The 16,189-nt window shown below is 30.8% G+C and overlaps 2 protein-coding genes across 2 annotated transcripts; one reads left to right on the top strand and one right to left on the bottom strand.

Annotated features, from left to right (window-relative positions):
• Positions 1 to 1,546: 1,546 nt before the first annotated feature.
• On the top strand, positions 1,547 to 4,362 carry Prosalpha5 (proteasome alpha5 subunit). The gene is made up of 5 exons (XM_085190962.1): positions 1,547 to 1,705; positions 1,816 to 2,072; positions 2,164 to 2,342; positions 2,781 to 2,893; positions 3,493 to 4,362. Exons 2-5 carry the CDS (start codon positions 1,816 to 1,818, stop codon positions 3,673 to 3,675), a joined length of 732 nt encoding a protein of 243 aa, XP_085047088.1. The 5' UTR covers positions 1,547 to 1,705; the 3' UTR covers positions 3,676 to 4,362.
• A 1,498-nt stretch (positions 4,363 to 5,860) lies between these two features.
• On the bottom strand, positions 5,861 to 11,678 carry LOC146535195 (juvenile hormone epoxide hydrolase-like). Its single transcript, XM_085190961.1, has 9 exons — positions 11,381 to 11,678; positions 11,102 to 11,284; positions 10,387 to 10,632; positions 9,694 to 9,840; positions 8,862 to 9,081; positions 8,133 to 8,264; positions 7,730 to 7,964; positions 7,301 to 7,513; positions 5,861 to 6,916 (listed from the first exon to the last, which is right to left on the bottom strand). The coding sequence occupies exons 1-9, from the start codon at positions 11,465 to 11,467 to the stop codon at positions 6,400 to 6,402; spliced, it is 1,980 nt and encodes a 659-aa protein (XP_085047087.1). The 5' UTR covers positions 11,468 to 11,678; the 3' UTR covers positions 5,861 to 6,399.
• Between the last annotated feature and the right edge of the window lie 4,511 nt (positions 11,679 to 16,189).

The raw sequence follows: 16,189 nt of genomic DNA on the forward strand, positions 1-16,189 counted from the left end.
CTACAAAAAAGTCCGCGAGAGCATATTTTTATCTTTTAAGGATAACGTGTAGTGATCATATTTCTGTCTGAAAATAGTAATTTCAATATATTTTTTATTGTGAGGGATATTTTTCCATAATGGTATTAATCCTTATCTTTTAAAATACTTTATTAATTTTCTACGTTAAACGACGATAAAATTTGCTTTTTACACTATTTCGAAATTGCGAATAGTTTTAGAGAAAAACACATTTAATTGTTGACACATCCCGCCGTTGACTTACGCCGTTGTTTCACTTATCCCTTACTCTCAGCATATAAATAAGTTTATTAGTTACGTTGGCCATTTAATGTAGATCAAAATTGTCTTTTACTGTTTTTTTTTCATTTTAATAAGTACTTTAGAAGTTGTTACAATATCCAAAAATCCTTGCTGCGAAACGACTCGCCATCCGTCCGCCGCGCACGCCTGCCTTACACGCATCGGTGGTAGAATGTTCGCCTGCCACGCGGGCGGTCCGGGTTCGATTCCCGGCCGATGCATTCTATTTAATTTTCCTCACAGGCAGCCACGTAGCTTGCTTTTCATCAGGGACAGATTACCCTCTTAAGCATTAACCACAAGCTCGAAAAAAAAACCCGCGTGCCTCTATAGCAACGAAGATTTAGATGCGTTTGCACGTATTGGATAATCGGAGTTGAATGTATTATTTCAGCGTGATATATTAGGTTTCATATTTTTTGTAGTAGTTATTGGTAGGTAGGTTTTTGTTTATAATTTCTTCCGTTTAAAAATAGTCATTTAAATATATTTTAATAAGTACTTGAAAAGATTAGTAGCACAGATTTAAAATTACGGTACCTACTAAAAAATCCTTGCCGAGTAAAACAATTAGAAAATCCCTATTGAAACTACGAAAATGCGGGTTGCATTAGAGTTTAATTAATTTTCACATTATCTTAAGTGCTTTGCAAACATACATTATATGAATAATCCAGTAGTAAAAGCGGGCGAAGCCGCAAGGGGGTCGCTAGTAATAGATAAAGCAGAAATTTAAAACCTTTACTGTGTCTGTTATAATAATATAATATTACGGCCGTAAAAATTGCTTTGCCGAAACGTTAATTTTACGGTTATTTTATAACTCAGAAGTATTTTTATTGATTTATTGGCTATTAATAAATCAATCAAATCAAGAGGCCAGTCGTGGCGCACGGTCACAAAGTGTGCTGCAAAATCGACCGGTTGTTGGTTCGATCCTCACTCGAGGAAATGAAATATTTATTTAAATTTATATATATATATTTTCCATATCTTCGATCTTTGTTGAGTTCCGCCACTCAAAACGCAATGCATCCAAAATTAGGAAGGTGGGGAACGGAGTGTCTTAACATTAGGTTCCCTCTGCAAACCCTGCTGTGTGCGGAGGATATAGTGTGAAGGTGAAAATAAAAATAGCTATTAATAATTTCACTACTTAATATAACAATTAAATGCTAATACAGTACCGAATTGTAAGCATTTTATAAAATTGAAAATATTTATTTGTTTTTTTTTACTATGAGTATGGCAGCACTGTCTTTCAACATACAATGCTTGTCATTGTCATGCTGTCAAATTTTTGATTACTCACGAAATTACTTGCTTGATGCTCATTTTGTTCTGTAAACTATTATAATTTAAACAGCTATTTTAAGTTAAAAAATAATTAAATTCATCAAAGGTATATTTAAAATGTAACTCATAATTAGAAAGATTTCTTTCATTTTTGTATATGGTTAACCTGATTTACCGGCACGAAAGCTTGCTTAATAATAAATTTGTAACTTTCAGATGTTCCTAACTCGTTCCGAATATGACAGAGGTGTTAATACCTTCAGCCCAGAAGGAAGGCTTTTCCAGGTGGAATATGCCATAGAGGCCATAAAACTGGGATCCACAGCTATTGGCATTGCTACTTCGGAAGGTGTTGTGTTGGCCGTGGAGAAGAGAATCACTTCCCCTCTAATGGAACCAACTACTATAGAAAAGATTGTAGAAGTAGACAGACATATTGCTTGTGCTGTATCTGGTTTGATGGCTGATTCTAGGTAAATAATACTGTATTAAATTAAAACACAATTTTTTTAAAATCTTTGAATGAATAATAATAATTTAACCATTTTTCATATTTTTTCATAGAACTTTGATAGAAAGAGCTCGTGTTGAGTGCCAGAACCACTGGTTTGTATACAATGAGCGCATGACAGTGGAGTCTTGTGCTCAGGCTGTTTCTAACTTGGCTATACAATTTGGAGACAGTGATGATGACAGTGGCACTGCTATGTCAAGACCATTTGGTGTGGCTGTTATGTTTGCAGGTAAGAAGTAGTAAAGAATATTCCAAGGTAGAATATGCAAATATTATATATTTATAAGTAATGAAAGGGATGTTGTGGTAAATTAGAACAAAATAATTTATTCTCTGAGTGGGGATGAAGCCACAGTTTTCATATTTACAGTCAAATGCTATTCCACTGCCACACAATAGTCTTATCTATTCCTTTTTTTTACTATCTTTAAGAAATATATATATATAAAGAAAGATATATGCAACACATTAAAAAAACATTGTTGTACGTAGTATACAGCAAAATCTGTGGCTCTTGGCCACCCTGAAGTTAGCTGTAGAAGGCTGCACAGATTTAAATTTATGATTTTTTTAATTAAAACATTGAAAAGGCTTACCTTTAGACTGTCTGTATCATATTTCGTTGATTGTACTTCAAAGAATACTAAACATAATATATATTCAACAGGTATTGATGAGAAAGGTCCTCAATTGTTCCACATGGACCCCAGCGGTACATTTGTACAGTATGATGCAAAAGCTATTGGTTCAGGAAGTGAAGGAGCTCAGCAAAGCTTGAAGGTATTTTAAAAGATAATTATACTTTTGTATAACTTTTTTATTTGGTTCATAAAATCGCCAGCTTGTACAATATAATTATTTAATTTGTCATCTGAATTACTAAATGTGGTATTAATAAATGATTTTATAATAAAGTACTTTATAATGATCTAATACATAACAGTATTATTTTGGTAAATAAACATAAATAATAATTCTCAAAAATTTTAATTTTGTCACATACTGCCTTTAAATATGCATGTCTTAAAAAAAATGTTTACCTATATTTTGGTGGCCAATCTATTTACTTGCTACTGAATTTGGTATGGGAGTTTCAAGATCTATCTTACAATTAGCAGGGTAGACAAACAGAACCTATTGTTAAAACATACCTTTTTACAGTTTCCAAGACATTGCATGTTGAGTAGCAGGACTTTGCTTTCTTCCAAAGTGAGGAAATGAAAATTATTCATTTCCCCTTGCCACAATGAAAATTATTCATTTAACCCCTGCAGGCATTCTTAAATGCATTTTCAAATACTAAAAATAATTTAATTAAAAACCTTTTTATACAATTCTATTATATTTAATAAGAGCAAATGGTTTTTTTTATCATCCAGGAAGTCTATCACAAATCTATGACACTCAAAGAAGCTATCAAGTCTGCTCTAACAATTTTGAAACAAGTAATGGAAGAGAAATTGTCCGAGAACAATGTAGAAGTTGTAACAATGACTCCACAATCATTGTTCCACATGTTCACAAGGGAACAACTCGCTGAGGTCATTAAAGATATACCTTAATTTAATTGTTTTTCTAAATGGTTGGATTTTTTTTACAAATATTTATATATGTATGTATAATCGATTTTTTAAATATTTTTTTACTGCTGTATTTGTAATTTTTTTGTCTTCATTCAAAGGTAAAATGGATGATTAAAGTCTAATAATGATGACAATTTCTGTTTGTCTTTGTTTTAGTTTTGTATTTATAAAAATCCAACCATGTGTGTCACAAGTAGTAATATTTTAAGTAAATTGTATTTTATTGTATAATTTAGTGTAGTGTAAACAGTAAATAAATATTTAGCTTGCATAATTGGGGCCATCCATAAATTATGTAAAATTTAATGTCTCATTTTACGATATTATATCTAAGTAAAACTCGGAATTTTGTTAAACAAATGTAATAGTTCCTGAACTACTTTCTTCAATAATTTAAATAATCTTGCTAAATACGTCAGACTATATATAGGAGGGGCAGTTAGGAGTCAACATGACCAGCTTTCGAAAAATCATTAAATTATTTTTAAGTAATTTATGGATAGCCTCTGACAATATTTGGAACCTTGTAAATTGAATCATAATAATTTTAGATATTATTAAAAAAAAAAAAAATGTAATGCAATTTTGTTAAAATATTACATGGTGATGGAGTTTCTAAGGATCTTAATGTAAGTATTCAAAGTTTAATAAAAGTTTCAACACTTTTGTAATGTGTATTTATTTACTTATCTGTTGCCTTATTTTAGTTTCTGCAAGAGTATTGTAGTAGAGTATTTGAATATTTTTAAATTTTCTTATAAATAAAGTAAGAATAAAAATAGGTTTGATTTGAATTTAATTTTTTTTTAATTAAATTAGTACAATATTTAGCTTAAAAAATAGTTATTTAGTTTCATTTGAGAATAAAAAGAATAATAGTAGAACAGTTTCTGTATACAAAAATCAAATCAAATCAGCACACTGTATCCCGCACACAGGGTAGACAGAGTTTAAGAAACTCCATTCTCCACTTTCTGCCGAATTCCGGAGGCATTGCGACATGAGTGGCAGAACTCAACGCCGCGCTTATGCCTCGACACCAGAGCGAAGAAATGGAAATATAAACGTAAATAAATATTTCACTTCCTCGAGTGGGGATCGAACCCACAACTGTCACGTTATAGTCACACCCTTGTGCCGCTGCACCTCGACGGCCTCTTTTTGTATAGAATTTAATATATGTTTCGCTATCAATACATATTTATACTATCTCTTATTGATGTCACTGTGGTGTAATGGGACGTACTCTGACAGTAAATGTAGTGTTTGTGGATTTGATTTCCATTAGGAAGAACGAATTATTTTTGTTTTCCTGTTGTTATAAGGTAAAATGTGGCATTGAGTTTCTCCACTCCAACACGCAATGAGAACAGGCAGAAAATTCAGGAGAACTAAAGTGTCGTGTAGGATTCGGCATGAAACTACATGACAAATCATTTGCCTCATCTCTTTATTATATTTACATAAATAAACAAGTCTCTTATAATATTTCCTACATGAATTGAACCCAATAACTGTCGGGGCAACAACGGTAAACACGATGGTTCCAGGCTCATTTTCTCGCCCTAGTAATAAGACATCGTGCCATTGAATTCCATAACTTAAAACTCGAAAATTCGGCGGAAAGTAGAGAACGGAGTCTCTTCAATACTAGGTTCCCTTTGCTTACTCTGCTATATCCGGAACGCAGTGTGAAGTAAAAAAAAAATTCGATAGTGGTCACAGACAAATTTTAACTAGTTTAAAATGAAATCTAACCAAAGTCTTATATAGATGATTGCGGCCATTCCGGAATTACAGTGGAGTGAGAACAGTTCGAGAAACACACTTCAAGATTTGTCTCGTCTAAGATTAGGAAGGCAAACTGTTTAAATTGTTTGTAATTTAGTAAATTCCGTTTATTTAAAAATAAAGTTGCGGTATGTTTAATTATAATGTGTTTAAATTCTTTATTCCCTATTTTAACACCCTTTTTTAACCACTTGTGTTTATTGTATCTTCATGAAACTTGGCAGTTATAACTTAGGTCATTTTTTTTTTCGAAAAAAAAACTTCATTATAAAATCTACTTTATAAATATATCAAATTTACAATTACTTTATATCCTTAAATTTTTTGTGCTCAATGGTATATCAGTTGGAAGAAATGAATGAAAAAACAAAAATATTAATTAAATCACTTTATTAGAAAACCATATAAAAATTAATTTAACTATTAACAAATTGAATAGAATCTATAAATGCTTTAGGTACTTATAAGAACAACAGGCACCATTGGTGTAAAATCATTATTTATGTATGCATTTTACATATATGCACATATATGAATAATAATTATTGTGAAAAATAAAAATATTAATTTTGTTTTGTATGTATATGGTGTTTTATTAAATAAGTACCTTATTATTATTTATTGTTTAAACAATTAGAATTGATACAGCAATGAGGCCAGTCGGCGCAGGGGCACAAGCCTATGATTGTTAGCGCGACAGGTTGTCAGTTATTATGTCTAAGTAATTGCATTTTAAGAATTAAATTTTACTACATTATTATAAATAACAAATGCGTAATTAAAAATCGGTAAGAAAATATTATACTAAGTTTTTTTTATTAATTACGCTTAACTTTTAAAAATATTTTCTAGTATCAGATCCCAGGTTACTATTATATTATAATAAAAAAATGGATAAACAATAAAAATAAACTACCAGTATTTAGCCAAGTATGGTTCCAAATCCAACGGATTTGTATTCGGTCCGAACCTTTCAACGGGAATACCGTTTTTATCAACAATGAACTTAGAGAAATTCCACTTTATAAAATCACCTAAAGTACCACTTTGTACCCGTTTCAAAAATTTCCATAAGGCATGAGCATTTTCACCGTTCACCTCGATTTTTTCAAAAACATCAAACTTAACGTTTCTTTCTCTAAGAAATTTAGTAATTTCATTATTAGTTCCCGGTTCTTGGCTGCCAAATTGATTACACGGGAATGCCAAAATCCTTAAATTGTTAGATTTTGCATATTTTTCATACAATTCGTTTAATTGGTTATAATTATTGTCCGTTAATCCACACTGAGACGCGACATTTACTATAATTAATGTATATCCCTTATATTTTTCGAGTTTTATGTTCCTTCCATATATATCTTTTACAGTAAACTCGTGTATCGATTTGACATTTTCAAAGTTCATTTCTGTAGTTTCTTCTGTTTTACTAAAAATATAATTGGTAAGTTAAAATATATTTTTTTATGAATTTTTTTTTTATATAATTAGTTTAAAAATGTTAATGTACTCATAGAAATTACGCCTCTTAGATAGGAATGAGTTCGTTGTAAGACAGCGTTTGACTATACGCGACGGTTGTGGGTTTGATTCCCATTTCCCACTAGGAGTCATTCATTATTGTCAATTACTTGCTCTGGGAACAAGACAAGACGCAGTGCAGCGAGTAAGTTCCACCACTAAACACGCAACGTCTCGATGTTAAGGCGGTGTAAACAGTGTTACGACAGAGGAAAGATAGTGTGAGGCGCTATTTTCCCTCTGTACGGGTATACAAAGTACGGGATAAAAAATACACATAAATAAAACTTACTTCGCAACGTTATGAAACTGTCTAAAAGTATCAACAGCTTGATATATATCAGTGGCCATTATTTCTGGGTTCTCCAAAGCGGCAAAATGGCCGCCTTCTTCAACAATAGTGCTGTGTAAATAATTCTTGTATTTTAGTTTCAAAATACAATCCGGTTGAAAAACGAGTTCGTATTTGAACTTTATACCCCATGTTGGTACTTCTGTTGGTATTCTGTAATAATGTTTAGTTATTTCTTTATTTTATGAGTTGTTTTAGTTGAGTTTGCTGTTTTTCTTAATTAGATTATTATATTGGTTTTCCAATTTCACAGCAGCATAGGCCGATTAGCAGGATAGGCAGAGGGAACCTAGTGTTAAGACACTTCGTTCCTTCCGCCCTGTTTTAGTGACTTTCTAAAAATATATTTAACTAAAAAAAAACACTCACTCATCGATTTTCATACTAAAATATTTCCAATTAAACGTTTCAGCGTAAACCCTCATACTAGTAGTAATACTATTAGTAGTCCAGTACACCATAATATTATCTAAGAGATGTGTCAAACTATATTTATCTAATAAATTGCCATCCCCAGACTTTTTGTATGTAGGGTTTGTCATAGTGGAGAATTTCTCTAAAATGTAAGCTGATAAACCCGCCGGTGAATCGGACAGGGCTATGCCTGGAAAATAATATATGTTATTCATAGGTAAACTCCTAAATTATCAGAAAATTATTAATTTTTTATATAAAAAATAATATTTGTTTTTTGTGAATTATTTTCTGTATTGCCATCCAACATTCAATGTCAAAAGCTAAATTCAAGAAAAAACAAACTTAATTCTCTTACCAACAGTATCAGGCTTAGTAGCCTGTAAGTGTAAATATCCAGATTCCTCTAAAAGTCTCATGATATGGTCACTGTATGGATACATACGACTTTCTAATTCTTTTTCTACTATCAATGATGGCCATAATGATCCTTTAAAATAAAATCATAAAATTTTCATATTCTGAATAGAATAATATTCCATTTTTATCAATCATAAAACATTATAATATATTCTGATTTATTTCTATTAATATTCTAAATTGCTTCATTTTATTTAACTAGATTAGAGAAAAATAATCATTTTAAACATAATAATTCTACTTTAAATTTGATCCCCTATGAAACTGCAATTACAGCAATTATTTATTAACTTATTTACTAACTTTCTCATAATTATTTATCTCTCTCATAATTATTTATTAACTTTCAGTAATGCAATGGTCTCAGTCACATTGCTCCACATTTATTTCCTATATATTAAGTTTTCCGCTCTGTTGAGACAAACCCTCTGGAAAGACTTCAGTTTCAGTAGGATAAAAAAAATCTCAGTTTCTTGAGCCGCTTCCATAAACTATTTGACATTCAAAAAATTAAGTGTGTAATTTCTTATTTTGAATAATAAAATTATTTCACATTGACTTTGATTCTCTGCACCAACCTTGCTATATGAGAAATAATGTATGAGGCTAAAAAAATCAACACTTTTCCAAATAAAAAAGACTTAATAAAATATATTACTTAACTCACCTAACCAAACATAAACATTCGCAAGTCTATGGAACAATATAGCTGGTAAATTAGTATGAAAACCTAATATCCTTTCAGGGAATATAGTTGATAGTATTGAACCTAAATTATGTCCTATATCACCACCATGTATATAATATTTCTCATAGCCAATTCTTTTCATTAAATTTGATATGACGATCGCCATTTCTAGTGGTCCTAGGCCAGGACGCGCTGGAGCCTAAAATGTTTAAAATAATTAGGTATTTTAGCTTCACACACAAACATACACACACACTTCAGGGTAGGTAGAGACCTAGTGATAGACATTTCCATCGAATTTTCGAGACATTGCGTGTTGAGTGGAGGGGCTCATCGCCGCGCTTTGTCTCGAGGAAATGAAAATATTATTAAATATTTCCTGTTCGTTGAGTGGAAATTGAACCTACAAACTCTTGCACGAACGCACGCTAGTGCCTCTGCGCCACGGCTGCTCTCGAGTTATGAAATTCATAATGTTTTATGAAATAATGATTACCCTTTCTCCAAATGGCCATTCATCATAATGAGTATTGTATGAATAAAATTATTTAATTATTATTATTAAAAAAATATAGAACAATCTTCATAGCTGGTAATAAAAGGTAAAAGAATAAAGATTTTAATTGCAATATAATCGATGAGTCGCAACCGTTTTGAAATAAGTTTTCTGAACTTCTGTGTATTGTTCACTCTGGAAGAAAATAATCAAAAGCACGAAAAATCCTAAAATAATATCTGCTTTCTACAGCTAACTCCAAAGCGGCTACGACTCGTCGAGCTTACTGTAATGTCAAATGTATTGTTTTATTACCTGAGAAAACCCAAATCCCGGCAAGCTAGGTGCAATAATTTCAAAGACAAAGTTATGGCCTACTTTAGGAGTAACAAGTTTAGGTATTAGTTCATAAAATTCTCTTATAGAGCTTGGCCATCCATGTAATAATAGAAGAGGGACCACCTGAAAAAAATATTTTTGGTTTGCTCTTTCTTTCCATACAGCAGGGTAGGCAGGGAAAACCAGTTGTTAAGTCACTCCTGTTATCCCAATTATGGAGACATTGCATGTTGAGCGGTGGTAATCAACATTGCATTTTGCAATTTTATTTAGTTACTTTTTGTTACCAAATAGGTAGAAGTGAACATATATAGCAAAAATCACTAGTAAACCTCAAATCACATTAAAATTTAAATATTTGTTAAGGAACCATTTAAGAATGGTTCCTAACAAGTAGTTGCTACAATTATTCTAAACGTATTTTACATTTTGTTTGTTGGTAAAGTTGAAGCACCACTGGGACACCATTTCACTGAAAAGGCCTTTGTTCTGGATTCTATTTCCACTTGGGAGAATGAATTATTACCATTTTTTCTGTCTGGTAACTGGTATTGGTATGGTATTCTTGGTCTTGTCCTAAAATTTCAATCTTTCGAAGGCAGTTTCTGAAGGAATGAAGATTTTATCTACCTCTAAAAAAAATTTACAAATTTGTTTCATTATACTCACTTCTACATCTGATGCAACATTTGGTTTCACATGTACATAATGCATATCCATACCTTGTATATTAGTAACAAAATGGTCATATTTATTAAAAAAATCTTCCCTTTCCTTAAAATTATATTTACGTTGCCAATAATCTAATATTCTAGTCATGAAATTGGAATTGAATCCATAAGTAAATCCTGCATTTTCCAGTGGTGGGACCAGAGGTCTTTTGTGAAGAAGCCTTTCTCTTAAATCATTAATCACCTAGAAAAAATTAAAATATTATAAAAAATTTTTTCTTGCTAACAACATAAGTATAAACATATTGCAAAAAGCATATAAGAATTTAAATGTAGCCTGATATACAGCATATTAGTCAAGTGTTTGGACCGTTTCCAAGATGTGGTTTAAGTCCAGTTACATTAAAATTTTGATATTTTTCAAAAATATTAGTTGTGGCTCAGGAGCACAACTGTGTGACTGTGAGGTTGTGAGTTTGATCTCCACTTGAGGAAATAAAATATTTACTTTAATTGCTATGCTCATCAAAGCGCATCATTGAGTAACACTTCTCAACATGTAATGTCTGCAGAATTCGGCATAAACTGGGGATTAGTGTCTTAACACTATGTACCCTCTGCCCTACTGTGTGATACAGTGTGAAACTTATTTATTTATTATTATTTTGTTTAGTGTTAGTTATACTGAAATAGTTTATTTTAAAATATGTTACCACATCAGAGAATTCTATTTTATAGGGTCTTATAGATAAATCTGGCTTCAACTCCATTGGATATGGTCCCCAGTATGCGTCTAAATCTATTTTCGGTAGGTCAGGTGGTGTGGTAAGAAGTTTGTATGTGTAACATGATGCGATGAAAGCAATTATCGCAAATACGAAGGAAAAGTTACCAAACTGTAAAATAAAAGTAAGTTTTAGTAGGATTTTATTTTATTATATATAATTAAGTCAGAAAAAGTAGTTATATACACATTATTAGATATTACTTACTGATAGTAATGAAAATTTCTGTTCCTTTTTCTCATTTTCATTTAGCTTTTTCTTGTTTTCTTTTTTCTGTTGTTGTTTGTTGGCCATTTGGATTGTTTTCAAAGATTTCAAAGTTGAAATAATTATTATGTTTATAACTGTTATAACTTGCTCTAAGAGGAAGCTTATTCAAGATATTTAATTTATTTTAGAATAATATTTTATTTACTTATTGACTTTGCCGGATAATATTTATTGACTTCGAGAAGTTTCAAGTTTGACATTTTTGAGTGTTCTTTTATCTATATTCTATGATTCTATGTTGATAACAATTAACAGATGATAAGTCAACTTCTATTATTCTATTAGACTCTTAAATTTTAAAACTCATTTCCATTATTGTTTTATCAATGTCGATTATTGTGAGTTGATGGATGTTTTTATATATTTTCGGGAATCTTATACATTTATTAGATTTATTTAACATGTAATAAATTATTTCACTTTATAATAATAGGGAAATGTAATTAATTAAATTTCCCTATTATTTAATATTTAATTACGTAATAAAATAAAAGAGATGCTTATTATATGCACAAATATTTTGAGATTTTAAAGATGGCAAGACCAGAAAATTAAAACCATTTTTATTATTAATGTATTACTCTATAAAGTATATTAGGAAGTATAATATCTTCCTTGATGTATTGAGAGATTTGTGACTTCTTAATCCCAGAGATATATATACTGATAAGGTCTCTCAAATAAACCGTATCATGTTACTATTATATTTGATAACTATCGGCCCCTGCACGCCTTCACCCGCCACCCTTTTTTTATTTAGTATCTGTTAAGTGTATTCAGGGATTTTTTTAGTTATTTTAGTAAGATTATATATACTGTTACATATCTAACTTTAGCATTTTACACTCTTAGGTGTTTGTAATTGATTAGAGATTAGAGGTGGCTGGCAAGGGGTAAAACAACACTAAGTGTCTGGTAATGGACAACGTCATTTCTAATAGATATTATTCCCAAGAAAATATAAAAATGCGAACGAAAGTTAGGAACTATTTTTTTCCGTTTAAGTTACCTAATACCTGCCAATTGCTGCTTTGCCTGCAAAGTAACCTCCACACAAGACTCATATTCCCCAATAGCACTTACCGGTATTGAGTGTATGCGCACAGAAAGTATCAGGCTTTATAAAATAACGACGGTCTGGATTGGTTTGGCTCTGGGGTCATAATTTATAAAATTTATTAACTTCCTTAAATAGCTAAGAAATATGGATTTTGAAGCTTACAATATTTAAATATATATCATAAAACATAACTCATTAACCATATTATAATAGGCATTATATTATTTAAATGTAAATATATTTATCAAATCTATATTTATTTATCCACAAAGCTATCAGTATATTCTCTGCGTAAATTTATTTTAACTTTGAAATAATGAAAAGATTTATTCACGTGTGAAACGAAGGCGCGAATAAATGTAAGTTGAATGACGTTGTCATCGCAAGCCACAATCCCTCTGTTAATTGAGCGCGCGGGGCCAATATGGGTTTTTTAATTTTTCCAGTCAACCGCCACGTTGATACAGCCTAGCATGATAATAAGGATGCGACAGTGTAAAATATTTTTTATTGATAAGTTAAAAATAATTGAATGCCACTTAAGTAGTACTCTGTCCCTGAATAAATGCAAGCACTTTGTGGCTGCCTGTGAGGAACGACGACTGTGAGGGCGCTAATGTTCGGGGACATTTTTGTGCACAATGTATGTGAATGAAAAAAAAAACATAATATATTAGTTATCAGTAAAGGTTATTTATTTTCACAATTAAGCATTAGTTTTCAGATGTATCACAGTTCAAGAACTGGATACTACGAATACACGGAGAAAATAATGTTATATTTTTATTAAAATACTATAAATATACAATTTTAGTAGTATTAACAGTCAAATAGAACATATTTTAAAGTTTTCTATAGTTAAAGTAAAATATTTTTATCACAATTCACAACCCTATAAAACACCCACCACGCTTTCAGCGCGCTATCACGGCTCTCAGTGCTGTCATCGTATTCCATTTTTCCCGCCCATTCGATTTCACATTCCAAACACATTTTGAACCAAAATATATTTGTTAATATAAACCTTAAAGACGCGAATTTTAATAAACAATACACCAAATTCGCTTAAACGTTTTTGCTTTAGGCTTCTTTAATTTTTAGTCAAGCTTAACATTGCGGTTTTTAACCGAAAGCCTCTTTTAGAGGAAATGGCATCCGAATTTAATATTGGTTTTAGTGAGTAATGAAAATATTAAATTTACTTTTGATAGTCGGTGACTGTCGATGAGGAGATAATGTTTTTAATTAATGCTTTATTGACGTTTCAATTATGTATATTCGTATTTAAAAAATACTGTAGATGCATAGAGGTAAGTAAATTTAAGTTTTTAAGTTCGTATTATTATATAAGCAACGTAATTTATCTTAATAACTAAAGTTAGATTATTTGATGGGTTGAACTAAACCGTAAGACGGGAGTGCGGGACGCTGATAAGCTTGTCACAGCGGCGCTGTTCCCTCGAGGGTTACCGCCTAATATCGTCGTTACTATTATGATTGACCACTAGCATTGTCTCGTTGATACCAAAGTTGTAGGAGTTTAAAGTACGTAGTTATCCAATAGGTATAAAATGTATGTTTATTAAATCTAATAATTGATATTTTTGAAAAACTAAATATTTTATTGTCTGTTGTAAAATGTAATGTAAAGCAACAGTATGGAAAGATATTTTTTTATCGTTTTTTCAAAATGAAGATGTGCATAGACAATGACTAAATATATTTTGTATGATATTATGTATTTCTATACTTTCTTTTGAATTAGGTATCTAGTACTTATATACATACTATAATAATTAGAGAAAAATTACATTTTCCTGTATAGATATCGAATTCGCGAAAAATCTATAATAGTAAATAGCAAGGGAAGCCCCAAAAACCAAGCGAGATCCAGAACAAACTTTACTTAACGCTGGCTGGCTATTATTTTTATTTTCGTAACTTTAATTTTTTATAAGTATACACTTGTACATTCGAATTATAAATTATTCTATTTATTAGGTAATTGCTTATATGTAATATTAAATTTACATTTATATAATACTTATAATTTTCATATTTACTATTGCGTACCTACCAAACAATAAATGTTTGTATTGAAAAATAAATTGTAATTACTTATTCTTAACCAATCAAAAAAATGAAAAATCCATCGTTACATATGTATTCTACCCCAAAATTTTTATACAAATATTATGTAGCCCTTATATTAAAGTAAGTGGTTATTTACTAAGGGATGTATTATTTTAGGGGGAGTTTGGCATATACTTAAGTCTGTTTGGACCTTAAGGCGATAACGTCACAGGTTCGGCTTAGCGGTTACGAGACTTACGAGTTTCGCTTGACGCTCCGCTTTCAGAGATTGGGGCTTTAGACATTATTGCTTACATTAGGGTTGATATACAATATTTTGATATTGTATTTAATTTTATAAGTTTTCAATCAAATTTGTTTCACGCTGTATCCCGCATATCGCAGGTTAGGCAGAGTTAAGACTCCATTTCCGGCTCAAATTTTTGATACCTTGCGTGTTGAATGGAATTCGACGCAGCCTGAGCTCTTCCCGGGCGAGGAAATGAAAATATTTCATTCCCCCGGAGTGGGAATCGACCTCAAATCCGTCTCTTTTACTGTCAGAAATTTAATTTAATATATACCTATGTTCACTCAAATATACATAACTATATCCTACTACAATAACATGAATACAGAAGTTAATTGTGTTTTGTAGTTAGATATTTTATTCACACGAAATTGACGATGAATTTGAATTAAATAAATTCTTATTATATTTAGTCTATTATATTGTATACTACTTGTTAATCGTTTTTATTGGTTATTCTAATTTTTATCAGATCTTACACTTCTTTAGGTTTTTTTTATATTGACGAAGGCAATAGTTGCCAGTCCTTTCATATTTATATCTTTTAAATATCTATAAAATTGAAATAAAAATTTATACAAGAACCAACCCTATAGGATCTCGTTACGTAGCTACGGAGCATCAGATAAGGGCGGGCTCAAGTTTAATTGAATCCTGCTGAAGTTTCCACCCGGCCCCTGATTGGCGCGCGCAAGACATTGTTCACCCTCGCTTTGTACTCTGCTCTATTTCAACTAACTTGCTTTCATCTTTAAATGGCGTTTGAGAATAGGCTTTTTATAATGGTAGATATACTTATTATAATTTTTTTAATTTCATATATTTTTTTGTTTTTTTTTTTCTTAAATAATATCTGTTAGTTTAATTTGTATTACATACAATTTATAGAGAAAATTGTTGTACTTTTACCCATTAGCATGCACATTTGTATTAGGCTTCAGTTATCAACGTACGTCTGTAATTGTTGTGCGTGTTCGCTAAAAGAATTTCGCTTACATCACAAATATAAGAAGTATTTAATTAAATTTAAACTTTATGTCTCTTACAATAAAGCTCATATATAAGTTTAAAATTTTGATGAGATTCGCAAGGTTGTTCTACCATCGAATTAGTTCCAGCTAAAGCAAATTAGAGCGGATGTTCATTAGATGTTACGCGTAACTTATAATTTTGGAAACAAATGATACTATCTATTATGTTCAAATGTTGCATTAATATAAAAAGTGTATATAAAGAATATCTATTTATTTATATCATAGTAATAAGAAGCCTTCGTGGCCCAGGGGCACAAGGGTGTGACAGT

This window comes from Heliconius melpomene, chromosome 10 (genome assembly GCF_056956725.1).
Source record: "Heliconius melpomene rosina isolate 202511_hmr_F chromosome 10, ASM5695672v1, whole genome shotgun sequence".
NCBI lineage: Eukaryota > Metazoa > Arthropoda > Insecta > Lepidoptera > Nymphalidae > Heliconius > Heliconius melpomene.

What these genes read in the sequence shown, in the direction of transcription:
- Prosalpha5 (XM_085190962.1), top strand. Translation starts at nt 1,816, where the DNA reads ATGTTCCTAACTCGTTCCGAATATGACAGAGGTGTTAATACCTTCAGC. An exon ending in TGTGGCTGTTATGTTTGCAG is followed by an intron (nt 2,343 to 2,780) that starts GTAAGAAGTAGT and finishes TATATTCAACAG; the next exon opens with GTATTGATGAGAAAGGTCCT. An exon ending in GAGCTCAGCAAAGCTTGAAG is followed by an intron (nt 2,894 to 3,492) that starts GTATTTTAAAAG and finishes TTTATCATCCAG; the next exon opens with GAAGTCTATCACAAATCTAT.
- LOC146535195 (XM_085190961.1), bottom strand. Translation starts at nt 11,467, where the DNA reads ATGGCCAACAAACAACAACAGAAAAAAGAAAACAAGAAAAAGCTAAAT. An exon ending in GAATGTTTATGTTTGGTTAG is followed by an intron (nt 8,265 to 8,861) that starts GTGAGTTAAGTA and finishes TTTATTTTAAAG; the next exon opens with GATCATTATGGCCATCATTG. An exon ending in TTTAGTATGAAAATCGATGA is followed by an intron (nt 7,514 to 7,729) that starts GTGAGTGTTTTT and finishes ACATTATTACAG; the next exon opens with AATACCAACAGAAGTACCAA.